At 34.4% G+C, this 16973-nt stretch overlaps 1 protein-coding gene across 1 annotated transcript; it reads left to right on the forward strand.

Annotated features, from left to right (window-relative positions):
* The first annotated feature begins 1469 nt into the window (after positions 1 to 1469).
* LOC123703497 (fez family zinc finger protein erm-like) lies at positions 1470 to 15185 on the forward strand. The gene is made up of 2 exons (XM_045651523.1): positions 1470 to 1582; positions 13298 to 15185. Exon 2 carries the CDS (start codon positions 13313 to 13315, stop codon positions 14426 to 14428), a length of 1116 nt encoding a protein of 371 aa, XP_045507479.1. The 5' UTR covers positions 1470 to 1582; positions 13298 to 13312; the 3' UTR covers positions 14429 to 15185.
* The last annotated feature ends 1788 nt before the right edge of the window (positions 15186 to 16973 follow it).

Genomic DNA, 16973 nt, shown 5'->3' on the forward strand with positions numbered 1-16973 from the left:
TGTTAATTAAAAGTACAAAAATGTCAAAGTGAAGTATGAAAATAAAGGAGCACTCATCGCCGACAAAGTGTGGAAGAAGTCAATTCAATTAAATAAATCCTTTAATAAGCAAATAAGCAGAAGTGAGAGTCATATTGAGATCAAAGGAAGGCTCGTTGACGCGACCTCAGTACAAAACGCGACGATCTCCACCTACTGTAATACATTGCGTATTTACTACTGACTGGTTCCTTGGACGTTGATGAATAAGAGGTAATGTAAGGTATAGTATAAAATTATTCGTTTTCATTTGTTCTTCCCGTTTGAGATGGGACACGCCCGTCTTACCTATGAGGTCTTTTTGAAAAGAATCTTAAAAGTGTTGACTCTATCGAAATATACCTACTTGATATGAATACAGCAAAATCGCTGTATGAATGATTAATGTAGGTATATTACCTATACAACAGCTGTTATTTATCAAAATAATAGTGCTAGGCAGTTTAAGATCATTAATTATCAAATTAAAATAAGTAGAGATAAACGTTATTTAAAAAATAATTCGCATACCTTCTTTTCGAAAACGATAAAATTGGAAGTAGGTAGTTACAACCTACTTACATTTGCATTATGACGAGCGATAAATGAAGAGTTCAGATGGTGTAGCTACCTATAACCTACCAATATAAAGAAAATAAATTAATATTTGTAAAAATCATCGCCAAATTTTTTGTAAATATACATTTACCACGTGTCACCTATTGAATAAATATCTCAATACCTAATTTATAAGTTTATCAGTTTCGATTAAACAGTAGGTACCAAACTCTACATGTCGTAAAAGTATTTATTCGTCATAAGACTCATAAGTTTTCGCTATGTCGAGTTTAAAGAAGGATATGGCTAAGATCAAAAGATAGGCTATGTATCGAACACTTAATAAATAGCTTAAAAGCTTAACACTGTTTCATCTATATAGACTATGGGTAAGGTACCTACCTAATTAAGTTTTGTGTAAATTTGCATTGTATTTCGCTCTAAATACACAAAAAAAGCATTAAAATTATGTAAATTTCATAAATTTTACATTTTATAGGTACGATTTGAACGATGACACTTCAAGTTAACATTATTTTCTCTATACTAAAATAATTGTAAATTCTTCGAACTCTCTACACCACCAATACACTGTGCTTGACTGCGCAAACTTTATAAAACCTTGGCCAAACATGATGCATAATACACGCAGCCGGTCTGCTCTAGCGTGTGAGAAAGGGACTTACATATCAGCCACAAATGTGTTAGACAGAGCACGAGCACACAGCAACAAATTGCGCAACTTGTGTGAGCAGGACGGCGTGAGTTCAATCGTATGGTGATGACAGGGAGGGGCGGTGTGTGAATTATTGAAGGCGGCGACGGTCCTTTTGCCTGCGAATGGCTGTTCCCGTATGGGAGGAGGGGGGGTTGGTTAGTTTGTGCCGTGTTTGCGCACCACTTGCTTGCCTTTCCCGGCCAGTGCGATTTCGCCATCTAACTGTGAACTGTGCAGTGCAATGACCGTGAACTTTAATTGGTGATGGACGGCTGATCTGGATATAAGGTGGGTTAACGTACTTTAATATAACCCCTGGAATAAACTATATATACTTACCTCTAAAACAGCTGTGCCTGGACGACTATTGTTTCTTAAATTTATTTATAGGTAGGTATAAGTTTTCTCTTGTAAGCTATCAGTTTTTAAAAGAGAATAAATGAATCTTTAAACGTAAAATGATAAACAAGTATGGTTAATGTTCGAGGTAGAGTCAGGTAGAGTCTTCAATAAGATGTGGGTATGAGTAGGTAATAAACTGTAGGTATTTTAGATATGCGAGGAAAGCTTCCTCAAGCGTTTTAACGATGCTTGGTATTTTAATAGTATCGCCAAAATATGTTTGATTTATTGAAAAAGTTTTAATATAACAAAGAAATTAGAAATATCCTTTGAAATATCACAACACACGACACAAGGCGTGGCAAGTAGGTACTAGGTACCTACTTAATTAACAACTCAGTTATTAGTATTCTTACCTACTTTTTTACTGTGGTACCAACATACATTGTAAGTACCTACAACCATCCAGCACAAATTCCATTCAAAAGACTCTTACACTTTAAGTAAATTCTCTGTTCTATTCATTTATATAAAAAATCTACTTTAGGTAATGTCATCTGAAATTTTACCTTATAGTTACCTAATATCTTTTTAAACTATTAGTTATTTAATCGTTTAAAATTAAGGGGTTATCAATTGATGTAATACTAATACAAGACAATAAATTAATTAAATTTAACATATTACCTACCAATAATAAATATTTACAGCGCTTATTTTCTTATAGTTTTTTTTTACTTGTTCATTTTCATAGTCATGGGCCGTGGATAATTCTACCATCTACATACCTAATATGATTATATTTGAAGATCATTGCCATATTGTAAATAACTGGTAGGTACCTAAATAAAAAAATGAACGACTGAATAACATCAACATTATTACAAACTAGCTTACCACCCGAGGCTTCGCCCGCTTTGTCTAAAACCTAATAAATTATATACTAAGACTTTCCTCTTAAATCACTCTATCTATTAAAAAAAACCGCATCAAAATCCGTTGCGTAGTTTTAAAGATTTAAGCATACAAAGGGACAAGGACAAGGGACATAGGGACAGAGAAAGCGACTTTGTTTTATACTATGTAGTGATACCTAAAAAATTGCAATGGTTTCTCATATTATTACATTACTAACTACATGCGTAGGCGCTACGGCGTAGTAATGATGCTACGACAAGATAGAGTTGACGACCGCATCATCTAAATGTTCAATCAGTTAAATGAAAATCTTGATTTTCGTGAATATTAGACAAGATTAACGATGAATGTTATTTTTGACACACTTATCTCTAATCTTATAGTATGTAAATTATATAATTGTTTTCGTTATGAATTAGTTGTCAGTTATAACAACAAGCTGACTCTTTAGATTAAAAGACGGTATCTAAGCCAAAATACTCTTCTTGGCATACTGTACGTACCTAATACTTTTTTAATAATAAAGTGATCGCATTATTAATATGCAATAACATATTTGTTAGTACAAATATGTTGAGCTAGTGCTCATGCCCGCGACCTTGTCTGCACTAAACGAGATTTTTTTAGCATACTGAGCGGCAGACAGACAGCATGACGCGAATTTTTTTATACTAAGAATAGTGACACTGTTATAAATTGTAAGTTTAATGAATATTATTTGAGTAGGTAGAACTTTCATCATCATCATCATCATCATCATCATCCCATATACGTTCCCACTGCTGGGACATAGGCCTCCTATGAGGCCATAATCCACCACGCTGGCCAAGTGCGTGTCGGCGGATGACACATGTCGTCGAACTTTTTAATTCTTCGACATGTCGGTTTCCTCCCGATGTTTTCCTTCACCGTTCGAGCAGTGGTGATATTGTTACAACATGCGCAGATAAATTGAAAAATCAATTTATTTCCTGCGCCTGCTGCCTGGTCTCGAACCCCGGATTTATCAATTCGAAGTCCGAGGTCTCACCACTGAGCCACCACCGCTCTAGAACTTTAAAAAGCTACACCACATTCCGCATAATATCCAAATTTATAAGTATCATAAGTTCCGATGCAAAAATGTTGACCAATTGAATACATCCTTTAAGTACGTTCGCAATGCATTTTTACAAAGACTTCCTAATCCTTCCGTCACACCGTTTACGTTTTATTGTTGATTTGTTTGTAAACTACTGTTTATCCTCTTAACTGTAATGCAAATAGGAAGTTATAGGAACTAAATATTTTGGAACTGACCGACGTTTAACAAAAAGTGTATAGAATTTGAAAGTGTTGAGGAAGCGAAAGTAACTACGACAAATGCGTTGTTTGGTTTTGTTGAAAGTTCTACGTTAGAATCTTATTTTTTTTATATTGACGGATGGATCATGGTATTCTAAAACAAAAATTCTTTCAAAAATTGATATTCTAAAACAAAAATTGTTCGATTATATGCGAGCAAAATCTCTATTGAAAATCTGAATTAAAGATTGTAGCACCTACTTATGTACATGTTTTATTAATTACCTAATTATGACACTACCTAACTATCAACTGCTCGTGTTTCTATGGTTAAAGCTATTGTTGACGTTAAATAACTGTCAGAAGCGTTAAATACAAAAATAGATGTCAATTTACTTGAAACTTTGATTAAACTACTTATGCTAAAAATACGCTGTTACAACCCATTTTGCTGTCACTGTAAGTCACCGGTATACAGGGTGTAATCGTTAAGTGTGCACAGGCGATTATTCCGTAACTATTACAGATATCAAAAAACTTTAAACTGATATCGAAAGTATTTAACCTAATGAGTAAAATGGCCATAATAAATTTTTAAAAATAAAACGAGAAATATCTAAAAAATTAACTTGAAACCCTCCCATACATTTAGTATGAGATACGAATATCCCATGTACATGGGTTGATCCAAAAGTAATGATAATATTAAACAAGGTCATTACAGTTATAATGATTATGTAGTTCTCTAGATAGTCTTCTAACTGGAAAATATACTTCAATATTTTTTTTCCTAAACTTAAAAAAAAAACTTTGACTTCATCCACAAAAACCCCTCCACGCGGCCATCACTTCGCTGTCGTCTTAAAATAATTTATTGCTAAGAAAGTGTTTCTTGTGCCGAGGAATGAGATAAAAGTAAATAGGAGCTAGATCTAAAAAATAGGGTAGGTGTTCAAGCATTTGGAATGCCGATTTTGAATGGCAGCCATCGCAACTGACGCTTTGTGATCTGGTGCGTTGTCTTGGTGAAACAGCGTTCAGGTCCGCAGTTTGCCATGTCTCTTTTCCTTACTAACCTACCGCAATCTTTTAATTTGGTCTGTTTAGTAAGAGCCCAATAAAGTGGCTACCTTTTTAAAATATTCCACCATAATTATTTCTTTAGCGTCCCAAAAAACTACCGCTTTAATCTAACCTACTGATTTTCACTTTGAATTTCTTCATCGTCACTTTGGAAGCTCGCATCCAGGACATTGATTGTTTTTTGGTTTCAGCATAAACATGGTGAACTCGGGTAACGTCCATGATCACAAAACGTGACAAAAAATTATCCTGATATCATTAAAAATTTAGAAATTTACCCTCTACATGTCGAATCGTTGTTTCTTCTTTTCGTCGGGACACATTCTGGCACGCACGGTTCACATTCAAATTAATGTAAATAATTGGAAACGTGGCCTGTTGATATGATTTTTTTGTGATTACTTAGTGAACACATGAGCAAGCAAAAAACATTTGTTTTTTATTTTTATGTGCACAGGAAATACCCAATTATCATTACTTTTGGATCAACCTAGTACATTTAATATGAAAGATTTTAGCTTTTTCTTTCTTTTTTTGGTTTTCTGCTTTAATTACTTCGCAAATTTGAAGGGAAGTTCATTTAGAAACTGTAAATAGAGCTCCTCATTGTATTGCACAATGAGGACATCACTTCGAAAATCTGCTATGAATACAAAATGTATGGGAAATAAAATGTATGGGAGCGTTTAATGTAAAATTTTTGGGTATTTCTCGTTTTATTTATAAAAATTTATTATGGCCATTTTACACATTAGGTTAAGTACTTTCGATATCAGTTTAAAGTTTTTTGGTATCTGCAATAGTTACGGAATAATCGCTTGTGCACACTTAACGATTACACCCTGTATATTATATAACTACTGTTATTGTTTAATTTGACATTAACCTTAACTATAACTAAAAAATGGTGCAACGAAGCCTTGATATTTTAGATAATATCTAAAATATTATGTTTTGTAACAATAATTATCCATAGGTACTTATAATAAAGCTGAAGAGTTTGTTTGTTTGTTTGAACGCGCTAATCTCAGGAACTACTGGTCCGATTTGAAAAATTCTGTCGGTGTTACATAGCCCATTTATCAAGGAAGGCTTAGGCTATAATATATCATTGCGCAAAGACCAACAGGAGCGGAGCCACGCGGGTGAAACCGCGAAGCGCAGCTAGTACAGAATAATCTTATTAGGTACCTAGTTCAATTATATTTCACTTCATTTAGGTAACACATAAATCATCTGTAGATAGGTGGGCATTGATGAATTATTTTTCATTTCTATTGAATATTAAGTAGGCAGTAGATATAGTAACACATTAATTCTTATCAATAAAATAAGTATATAGTTAAGTTGAATTATGAATTCCTTCACTATACATAGTATAAAACAAAGTCGCTCTTTCTGTCCCTATGTCCCTTTGTATGCTTAAATCTTTAAAACTACGGAACGGATTTTGATGCGGTTTTTTTAATACATAGAGTGATTCAATAGGAAGGTTTTAGTGTATAATTTAATAGGTTTGAGACAAAGCGGGCGAAGCCGCGGGCGGTAATCTAGTAAAATTATAAATGCGTGTTTGTTGATTTGATTGTTTGTCTTCCTTTAACGCAGCAATGGCAAAATTTAATAATAATATTATTTTTGTATCTGGAGATAACAAGCAGTCCTGAGGCTGAGTGTGATAAAGGCTATTTATTTACCACGGTAAAAATTTTCTTACCCGTGGGCATTTCCTTTGACTACGCGGGCGTAGCCGTAGCATATTATATTATTTCTTTTGAATAATACAGCTAAGTAGGTACCTATGAACATTCATTCCATTTACCTGAACAGAGAGAATTTCCCCTTTTCATTTTACCGTTCAACAATTATCGTTTAATGTTTGTAACTCCGAAATGTTCCGTACCTATACACTAAGAAAAGGTTAGACAGATCTAAGCAGAATTTGAAGTATAAAGAGCAAATATGTCCATAGGTTCTTAAAAAAAAGACTTGCCTTCGATCAAATTAAAAATGAATCATATTTGATAAATTAATAGATAAATGTCTTTATTTATTAGCTTTGTTTAAGTATGTACCTCTAGCTAATATAGTTAGTAATTTCCTTTTTTTAAATAAAATATTACCTATTATTCCCAAGTTACCTACGTCATAATATCTATATTTCCCAGTCCCCGAGCAGAACCGAGGCGCGCACATATACTTACAAAATAATCCTGAAATCAATAGCGGAGGCATATCATTGTCAAAGGTCCCTCAGTAATTGCCCTCACACCTCTTTACACGTATTTTAACAAACTGTGAGGACATTAAACATCGCCAAGGCTAATCTAATCAATTCCCTCTGAGGGCGTCAACCCGTGAGGCTTAGGGACATCAGGTGAAATGATGGGAGGGGACAGGATAGATGTATTGTACAGAATCTGAATGTACTTAGACGTTTTGTATGAAAGTGTAGAGTTTGTAAATTATCTTACTGTTATTATAAATACGAAAGTTTTTGAAGATGGATGGATGACATTGGCTACTTTTTATCCCGGTAATCGGACAAGAACGGGAACTATGCGGGTTTTCCTTTGAAAAGGCGGGATAAGCTGCGGGCGGAAATCTAGTTACCTAATATTGTGAGAACTCAGAAGAAATAGACTGTTCTGTATGTTTGTAACGAATAAGATAAGAGAAAATATTTACACACAAGAATAAAAGCTATATAGGTATGTAGGTAATATTATTGCTGTTTTATAGTATACTAGCGGTCCGCCCCGGCTTCGCCCGTGGTACATATTCACGTTTTCTCTACATAAGAACCATCCTCGAACTTCAAGGAATATTATAAAAAAAGATTTAACGATCTCAAGTTATGCGCTTACCGACACATTTTGTGATTCATTTTTATATTATACTAGCGGTCCGCTCCGGCTTCGCCCGTGGTACATGTTTACGTTTTCTCTCCATAAGAACCATCCTCGAACTTCAAGGAATATTATAAAAAAAGATTTAACGAAATCGGTTAAGCCGTTCTCAAGTTATGCGCTTACTAACACATTTTGGGATTCATTTTTATATTATAAGATCAGTTCAACTGATTTGGAGCGTATGGGGATAAAAAAATAAATGATTTCTAGTCCGTTAAAATAAACCTTAATTCCTATTTGTACATGCTTTCATATTTTACCAACAAACAAAATTAGGTAGAGCTCTTAAAACACATTAGGTAAATGTTTTAAGAGCTTTAGGTATAAGGTGGGTGAAGAGAAATTAATATCATTAATCATTATAACTACCAAATTTTTTGATAAAAAGTAAGTTTAATATATTTTACTAACTACGAATCTATAGGTCGATTACAATAAAAGTTAAAAAAACATATTAATTTAAATTCAAAATACAGTTCAGTCACCCCGTCGCAGCGCTGTCAAAAGGGCGACCACTTAATGTCAGCAATCGTTTCCGTCAGTGACAGATGAACGGACAACTGACAGGATTTATTGAGATCAAATTTTATATAGATCAAAATTTGGCAATGGTTATGAATACGGTGGTTTTGATATCTAGCCGTGCGTAGTGTCTTTGATCCTGTTGAAGTAGGTAAACAAATCTTAAAATTATTGGCCGACATAATGTCGTGTAGTTTTGAAATTATAAAATTTTTTTGTTGAACTTTAACTGACTAGGCTTTGCACGTGCACAAATTTAGAAGCTCCGAAAGTACAGTTTTTTTAGATTAATTCTAATAAAAATCCTATTTAAATCACGTTCATTGAACATAAGTAATTTTAAATTATAAATTATGCGCAAGGAAATTACTGATTGTTGGTTTACAACCGAACCCTAAGCTAGTTTCAAAGGTTCTGGCAGATAAAAATAAAAGATTTGTTGTTTGCTAAAAGGGAAAATGGAGTTATTATTTTTTTTCTATGATAACAAAAAATAGAGTTATTAAAAATTACAGTCGTAAAATGTAACGGTATAATAAGTTTTATTTTATTGTCTCCAGATATTTTCAATTCAAACTATTTATACTTATTGATAGTTGTCACAGTTAGAAATGAATTATAAGTACCTACTTACTTATTAAATTATGTTGCTCTATCATAAGAACTACGGACATACCTAATGCCTCCAATCCAGCCCACTAAATTTCGTCATACCTAATCCCGTCGATTACCAGAAATCCAAATGAAATGTCAACATATCACAAAATCGTAATAAACAATTTGCGGCTACCCCCAGCAATTTCGGGCCCCTTTGAGTTATAGCCAAATAATACGTCTAAATATGAAGACCCCTACTCGTGAGGAAACTGTATGGAGGAGGGGCTCTTTCTCTTTAGCCGGTTGTAATGACAGTGTTTAACATACCAAATTATAGAGACCTCTGTTTGAGTTCAATCTGTGGGTGGTAACCATGGTTTTTGATATGTCTGGTTTATTTTTTATGTCTTTAGTCTATATGAAATTAATGTCCTTTTAGGTACCTACTCTTGTTATTAATATATGATATTATTAAAATGACTAACATAGTTGTAAGTCGTAAATGCGAAAAAGCGCTTATTACTATTACTAAGTACTATTTATTGTAGGTATGCAAATGGAAATCAACTATCAAACACAAATATAATAATTTAGGGGGCAATTTACATAGCAGACCACTGCCAGACAGCCGAGTTTTAAATTAAAATATGTACCTACAAATAACCGCAGCTTCGCTCTACCAAACAAACTCAAAAGAGGTTGAATGCAATTTCGATCGGATTCATTCACTAATTTAAAATGATGCTACTTGTAATACTTTAAACTCCATAATTCGACTAATTTGTCTTAGCCAGGATACTTTGAAGAGATTCACATTATTTTTTACATTCAAATAACTTTACATTACAATTACAGCTTGACATAGTTATCGATAACGACAAATTATTATCAAACTAGTGAATAGGTATTGCCACCCGTTGCTTTTTTTTACCGACATCATAAATAAATGTTTGTTATTTTGATATGAAAATGTTGAGTCCCTATGAAACTACTCATATTGCCACCCTACAAGCAAGGGATTGTTTGTTGAACACGAAAACGTAAAAGTAATGACCTCTGTACTGCGGTTCCGGATTATCGTATTTAGATAGGGACAGACATACATCTGCTGTGTAGGAGAGAAAGGGACATGGGATTAGGGGATTACGAGGTGACGAATGTCGTTCGCATTTAATGATCGGTTCGGTAGTTTGAGTTTGATGGCTAAATTGCCTGGTTTTCGCTGTTAAAATCTTATTCAAGATCTAGCCTTTGGCTACGGGTTTTACTCGTTCACTAAGCATTATCACAATATGTATTTTAGAGTTTATACTTTGCTACATTTTGGTTATTACAATAATTACTGGTTTAGGTACCTACTTAAAAAATACTTTCTAAGTTTCCATTTTGAATGTAAACAAAAAACATTCTTATCTAGGTACATGTTTATTCATATTATTATAATGTTTTCTTCTTTTATTTTTATTTTACAACACAAAAATAAACTAGAAACTAGCGCCGAGCACCTTACAGCTACAGATTACAAATCCCCAACATCGCTGATTGGTCGGCGCTAATGACGTCTTGAGTTGACAACTTGACAGTTGTCACGGCGGCAGCCATTCAAATAGACGCGTACACTTGTCTCTCTGTCACAACCAGCGCTGCGGAAAGGCGCGAATTGTTGATTGGGGTTTTTATGAAAAAAAAAAACAGCTTCCCCGCGTATTTTATTGATGTTTTTTTTTTTCGTTTCCCGCTTTATTTACTGTCATTTTGACAGGTACACAAAAACTGTTTTGAATTCACAAAACTGAACATGAACAAAAATTTGAAGTTATAGGTATTTGATTGAAATTCCATACTAAATATGTCTTCGCATTGCATTGAAATTATGGGAACTTAATATTGACAGTCTCTATTGCTCTATTTTTATGAAGTTAACAAAAAAAAAAATCGATTAAATAAAGCTTACTTTTCAACTTTTGGCTTACCCTTTAGCTTATATTAACGGGTAATAACTTAATGGTCTAATCTCATCTCTTTGCTGTATAATTCAGTCTAGTATCATCCCATTTTTAAAACCTTTACATAAGCAATTCTATTCTCTACAAAATAAGAGCCATATTTAATTTATACATTAAAGACTTTTTAACTCGTTCCATTCGAAAGGGAACCTAAAATAAAAAGGCACAAAGCTCCATTTCCAGCGAAACGCGAAGATAATTTAACCCCCGGATGCTTGTGAAGTGTCCGCATCAAGAAAATGTATTATGGTCGAATCTGTCCTAAATTAAACTTTAAATTATAGGCGTTAGGATGTGTTTTTGAATGCATTTTCGGTAGCTGTCTAATCATTATCATCGAGGTCTGGAGTGGCTGATAAGATGTTTGGATAAGAGCGATGAGATGAAACACGTAATTATGATATTGGTCGGATAGGAGATACACCCTAAGTTGTTAAGTAATCATTTTATTATCTGATCACTGGATGATGGTTTTACCGTATCAATGAGGTCCATTTACCTTTGTGTAAGTTTAGGTGTATGGAACGCGAACTTCTATTTTTCAGTTCAAATTCTCATTAAAAATATATTTTTTTAATAATTTGTCAACACGCTACAGACTGTAGTAGAAATTGGTGAATTAATTATTAAAATCGGCTCTGTATAAGAACTAACACATTATAGCCGCATGCAGTCAAACCCAGAAACGCGCAGCCTATTTATAATATGAAAACAGCCATTAACCATAGATTATTATAATCTTTAAATCTATTACGGTTAAGTACCTACTGGTTAAAAAAAATTCAAATGTTCCCAGAATCTTAAATTTCACAGACTCACACATTAATAATACTACATTTACTTAAATCTGAACGTAGGTATGTTTGTGTATAAACAACACCACTCCTAAGTACCCATTTATACCGCGAAGTACCTTGAGATTTGACTCCAGATCAAAACAAAAAGCATTCGAAAAATCTTCAACAATTTCACCGTTAACCGTCAACTGCGGTAGGACAAAACAAATAAATAATAATGGAGTACGCACAAAAGTCCATACGCATTGTACGAGTGCGCGCGAGCGTATTGTTGTATCAACAATCATTACTTACCACCTGGCAGCTAATATTTTATATTATGGCACGTAATTAGGCTTAAAATATATTTGGAAGTATGTATGTTCAATAATCAAGACGGATCAAGAAAATAAAGCTTGTAGTATATTTATTACCTATGCGTTGCATGCAGCTATGTGCATTGTGCATGCAAGTTGAAGTGAAAAAAATTGAAGAAAATGTTTCTTATTATCAGGAAAAATTATGACTTGGAAGAAAAGTAAAGCCAGCCTTTTTATTATGTAGTTATCTTGAAATATTTTAAGTAAGTTTTATCATACGACTTCTTTTGGCCTATAAATCTATATAGAACACTTTTACAAAGCTTTTTTTATGAATCATTTAAACTAAGTATAAATCTACTCTATTTTTTACTAGTGTAATAAAGCTGTATCAAATTATAGTTTTACAAAACACACCAGAATTAAAAGGGACGAATTATAATGACCCAAATGACGAAATGGCGAAATCTTTGCGGGACAAAAAGACCAATTACACATTAAAATTGTATTGAAGTTCACACGAGCATATGCCGGTTAAAGAAATTTCTATTCAGTGCAAATTGCGCGCCAAAACAATAACTTCGCCCCTTATTTTTAATGTTTTGTTTTAATAGGGGCTGTGGTTCAGTATAATGGATTTAAACCGCTTTCTTTGCCAGGGAGAAAACATTAAAATAAACGATTAATTGAAATAAAACCTTAAGAAGTCTGATTAAACTAATTGCGGTCCTACATAAACACGCTATGACCGGTTAGGAAAAGTAGAGCCAAAATTTGAGAGACAATTTTTTCTAAAAATAAATAATACTGTCAAATTGAATATTATTTATTATGTGATGTTACTTTATGCATTGTCTGCAACTTTGTTTTATGTTAGTTCTAATAGTTAGGTAAATAAACATTTTCTAAAAATGTTTACAGCCTCATCAACATAGCCTTGACTCATTTCAATCAGCGAACGATACATAATTTATCAGCTACAAATCAACACGACGTAATTAGTAACGAAAGTGGATTTCAACTTTGAATACGAGTGAAGGGCTCTCTTCCACCTTACGCTATTCACAGAACTCAATCCGTACGGATGTTTGCAAACGATTTCTGCACAAAGGCGCCGCGGCGAATCGAAAAGGGTACACCCCTAGCAATTTACTTAAAACAAGCGACACGACCGCCAACAATACGACACTTACACGCGATTGCGAGCGCCAAATAAAAATATTAACAATGACGTTCTCCGCAGGTACTCATCGTGAAAATGCAGCCGTTCCAATCCGCGACACGCCCCGAAGGCCCGAGGGAGTCCTCCCCCGAGAGGGCCAAGTCCCCCGACACGCCGACGGCGCCCGTGCTCAACTTCTCCATCGCGCGCCTCATGGAGCCCGACCGCAAGAAGTCTGTCTCACCGGAACCAATACCTCAGCCGAATTTTCTATCATATGGTGCTCATCTACTCGATTCCGCGTTTAAGCAGTACATTCCTGCAGCAAGGCGGCAGCTTGTTTCGCACTATCCTCTGTTATACTACGGACCAGATCTCGTCTCTCTAACGTACGCCCATCAGTTACACCTTCCCAGACCGCCACCGGTACAGTCTCCACCGCGGCCGCCTAGTCCAAGAGCTCCAGCGGCAGACCACGCAGTATCTTCCACCACCGGGCCCACGCCGTCACCAGCGAAGAACAAAAGCTTTGCGTGCGGCGACTGCGGTAAGGTATTCAATGCACACTACAATCTAACGAGACACATGCCGGTCCACACAGGAGCTAGGCCGTTTGTATGTAAAATCTGTGGCAAAGGTTTCCGTCAAGCGTCTACATTGTGTCGACATAAAATCATACACACATCAGAGAAACCACACAAATGTATGACGTGCGGTAAAGCTTTCAATCGTTCTTCAACTCTAAATACTCACGCTAGAATCCACGCTGGCTACAAGCCGTTCGTCTGCGAGTTTTGCGGCAAAGGCTTTCATCAAAAGGGCAACTATAAGAACCATAGACTGACGCATAGCGGGGAGAAAGCCTACAAGTGCAATATATGCAATAAGGCATTCCACCAGATCTACAACCTGACCTTCCACATGCACACACACAACGAGAGAAAGCCGTTTACGTGTAGCATATGTGCTAAAGGGTTCTGCAGGAACTTTGATCTCAAGAAGCATACAAGGAAGTTGCATATGGGTGCTGGTAATTCTAACAACGAGTCGTCTCTCGACACGCAGGACGAGTCAACCCAGGAGGCGACTACTAGCGCGGGCGAGGAGACGAGCAGAGTGGCTTTCAGACCCTTTCTAAGCTCGTCGTACCCCCGGATCCTCGATCCCGCACGCATGACTGCTCCCAATACGTTTTTCTCGAAACTTTTGTGACCCGCGGGCTATTTCAACTTTGGGGAGAGAAATGAATAAACGAATTGATCGTGGATTTGATTATAGATATTTATTGTTTGTACATAATATACGTGTTTAGTTAATTATTGATTTAGTTAAATATTTATATTGTAAATATAATTTTACATAGAATAGACATGTTAAAGTGAATTTTATCTAAGTGCGAAAATAGGACACTACAATTTGCCATTTATTTCGATAAATCTACCTTATAGCCTGCGTATTTGTATATATATCAATGTTGTTCGATATTGGAAATAAAAGTTTGCAAACAAAATAGATAACGAAAGTTTACGATATTACTTTTACAGGATTGCATATTAGGTAATTTATAAAATAATTACTATTACTATTAAATAATATAATGCTGGGACCATGCTAAGGTAGAGTTTCATTATTGTAATAATGCATTATGTAAAACATTGTATAAAAAAGTGTATTTCAACTTTAGCGATCATTCAGTGTCTAATGTAGTCCCAGCATAACTTTAATACTGTGAACATTTCTTTAAAAAATATAAGAAGTAAAAGAAAATAATGCTTGCAAATTATATAATAAATAGCCCAATTTAATAGACGTAAATATATTATAATAAATTATGTAAATTGAATTAAATTAAGCTCGAAGTACATTCCATAATATTAGCTAGAATGTTGTAGGTAGGTAGTTGTAAATAATGTTAAACGTACAGAAACCGCAATATAAATGTATGTATATGAAGATTATAATTATTGAGAAATTACTTTGTTGTCTTATTTTGTACCTAAGAAGTTTTATCCCGCGGCTTTACATGCCTTTTGTGTTTAATCATCTCTAATCTGCTGTTTTCTGGTGAATGTAAAATGCTGTTTGTTGGACGGACGGAGTTGAATTTTTTTTTAATCTCAAATGAAACATGTTCATTGACATATACCTACTTACCTAGTAAATTCCTAGGTATTAAAGTACACTTGCAGTTGGAGAAGATAGCTAACTATAATTACTACCTAGTAGGTAGGTAAAGACTAAAATTTTTTTATGAATTGAAAAAAACTTATACTTAAACTTCATAAAAATTTTTTTCATAAAACTTTTGGTACACTTTTGGTAGGTATCTTTTAACCCCTTATTGCATGAATTATTAAGGAGATGAAATAAAAATTATTTTTTTGCAAAAAAGTGTTTATTAGACCTTACATTATGAGATCAAATTGAGAAAAAAAATTATTTACTTATATTATAGAAAATATGAAACGGCGCCATATATGGACTCGTATGCAGTGTTTGTTGTATTTTTTCTGTCATATATGGCTTCATATGCAATTAGAAAAAAGTAACTAATTAATAAAATTAAAATATATTCCGGACTAATTTCACACACTCGGTTGCTAAGCCCCAAAACAAAAGGCTTGTATCCTGAATGCTAAGTCAACTGATATACTACATATACTTTACATAAATCCTATCCTACTAATATTAAAAATGCGAAAGTTTGTGAGGGTGGATGTATACGTGTATGTGTTTGTTTGTTACTCTTTCACGCAAATACTACTGAACCGAACAATGAAATTTAGCACACATAATATAGAGGGTAACTTGGCCTAACACATAGGATAGGTTTTATCCCGGGAATCCCACAGGAACGGGAACTATGCGGGGTTTTCTTTGAAAATGCGGGCGAGGCCGCGGGCGAAATGTTAGTACTTTATATGGATATCTAAATAAAACCCAGAATCATAGCCAACTTATACTTCGTGAAATAGCTTAAAACAATTACATTTGTCATTATAACATAAAAACACGTTATATTTTTCACATAACGTGAAGGAACGAAATTGGAACAATATAGGCATAGGGGCATAGCTGACGGACGTTCTTCTTCCAAATTGGGTAATGACTAATCCCATCAGATCGTGCAGAATCAAAGTGAAAATCTAGATGTCTTGCAGGAGATTTTCGTAGCTTTTTTGCGGCAATTGGCGAGTCAGGAATACAAAGGAGACTCCAGAGATGCCGATGTTTCTAAGTTCTTGAGAGACGACCACGTCTTTTGGTAATAAGAGCTTTCCCTGACTTTCGCATTTGCTCTGAAACGGCTAATTAAAAATCATACAGTGGCAAATACTTACTTGAGTCTGTATTTATTGATGATGATATGATATTTACATTAGCATTGAGATAAAAGTGTCCAGAATCGATACTGGAACAATCAGTGAAAGTATCCTTGAATGCATACCAAGCCACATATGACATAATATATTTTGGACGGAATGCATACGAAGCCAAATATGACAGATTTGGAAAAGTACAAAAAATCATGATTAAAGCAAAAAAACAACCAAACCAAATGTTTTGCCTTATTTTAGAAAGACTAAAGAAAGAAGTAATATTTTTTTTCATGGCTTTACTCACCTTTTTGATATTGAAATCTTAATTTGAAAATCACGGTTTTTTCCGCGCACCCAAACCGTCGCACGCGCTACACTAAATCTATAATATATCTGATGGATAATAATTACACTGTATAAATTAATTACATTCCAAT

The sequence above is a fragment of the Colias croceus genome, chromosome 26, assembly GCF_905220415.1.
Source record: "Colias croceus chromosome 26, ilColCroc2.1".
NCBI classification, from domain to species: Eukaryota; Metazoa; Arthropoda; class Insecta; order Lepidoptera; family Pieridae; genus Colias; species Colias croceus.

What these genes read in the sequence shown, in the direction of transcription:
- LOC123703497 (XM_045651523.1), top strand. Translation starts at nt 13,313, where the DNA reads ATGCAGCCGTTCCAATCCGCGACACGCCCCGAAGGCCCGAGGGAGTCC.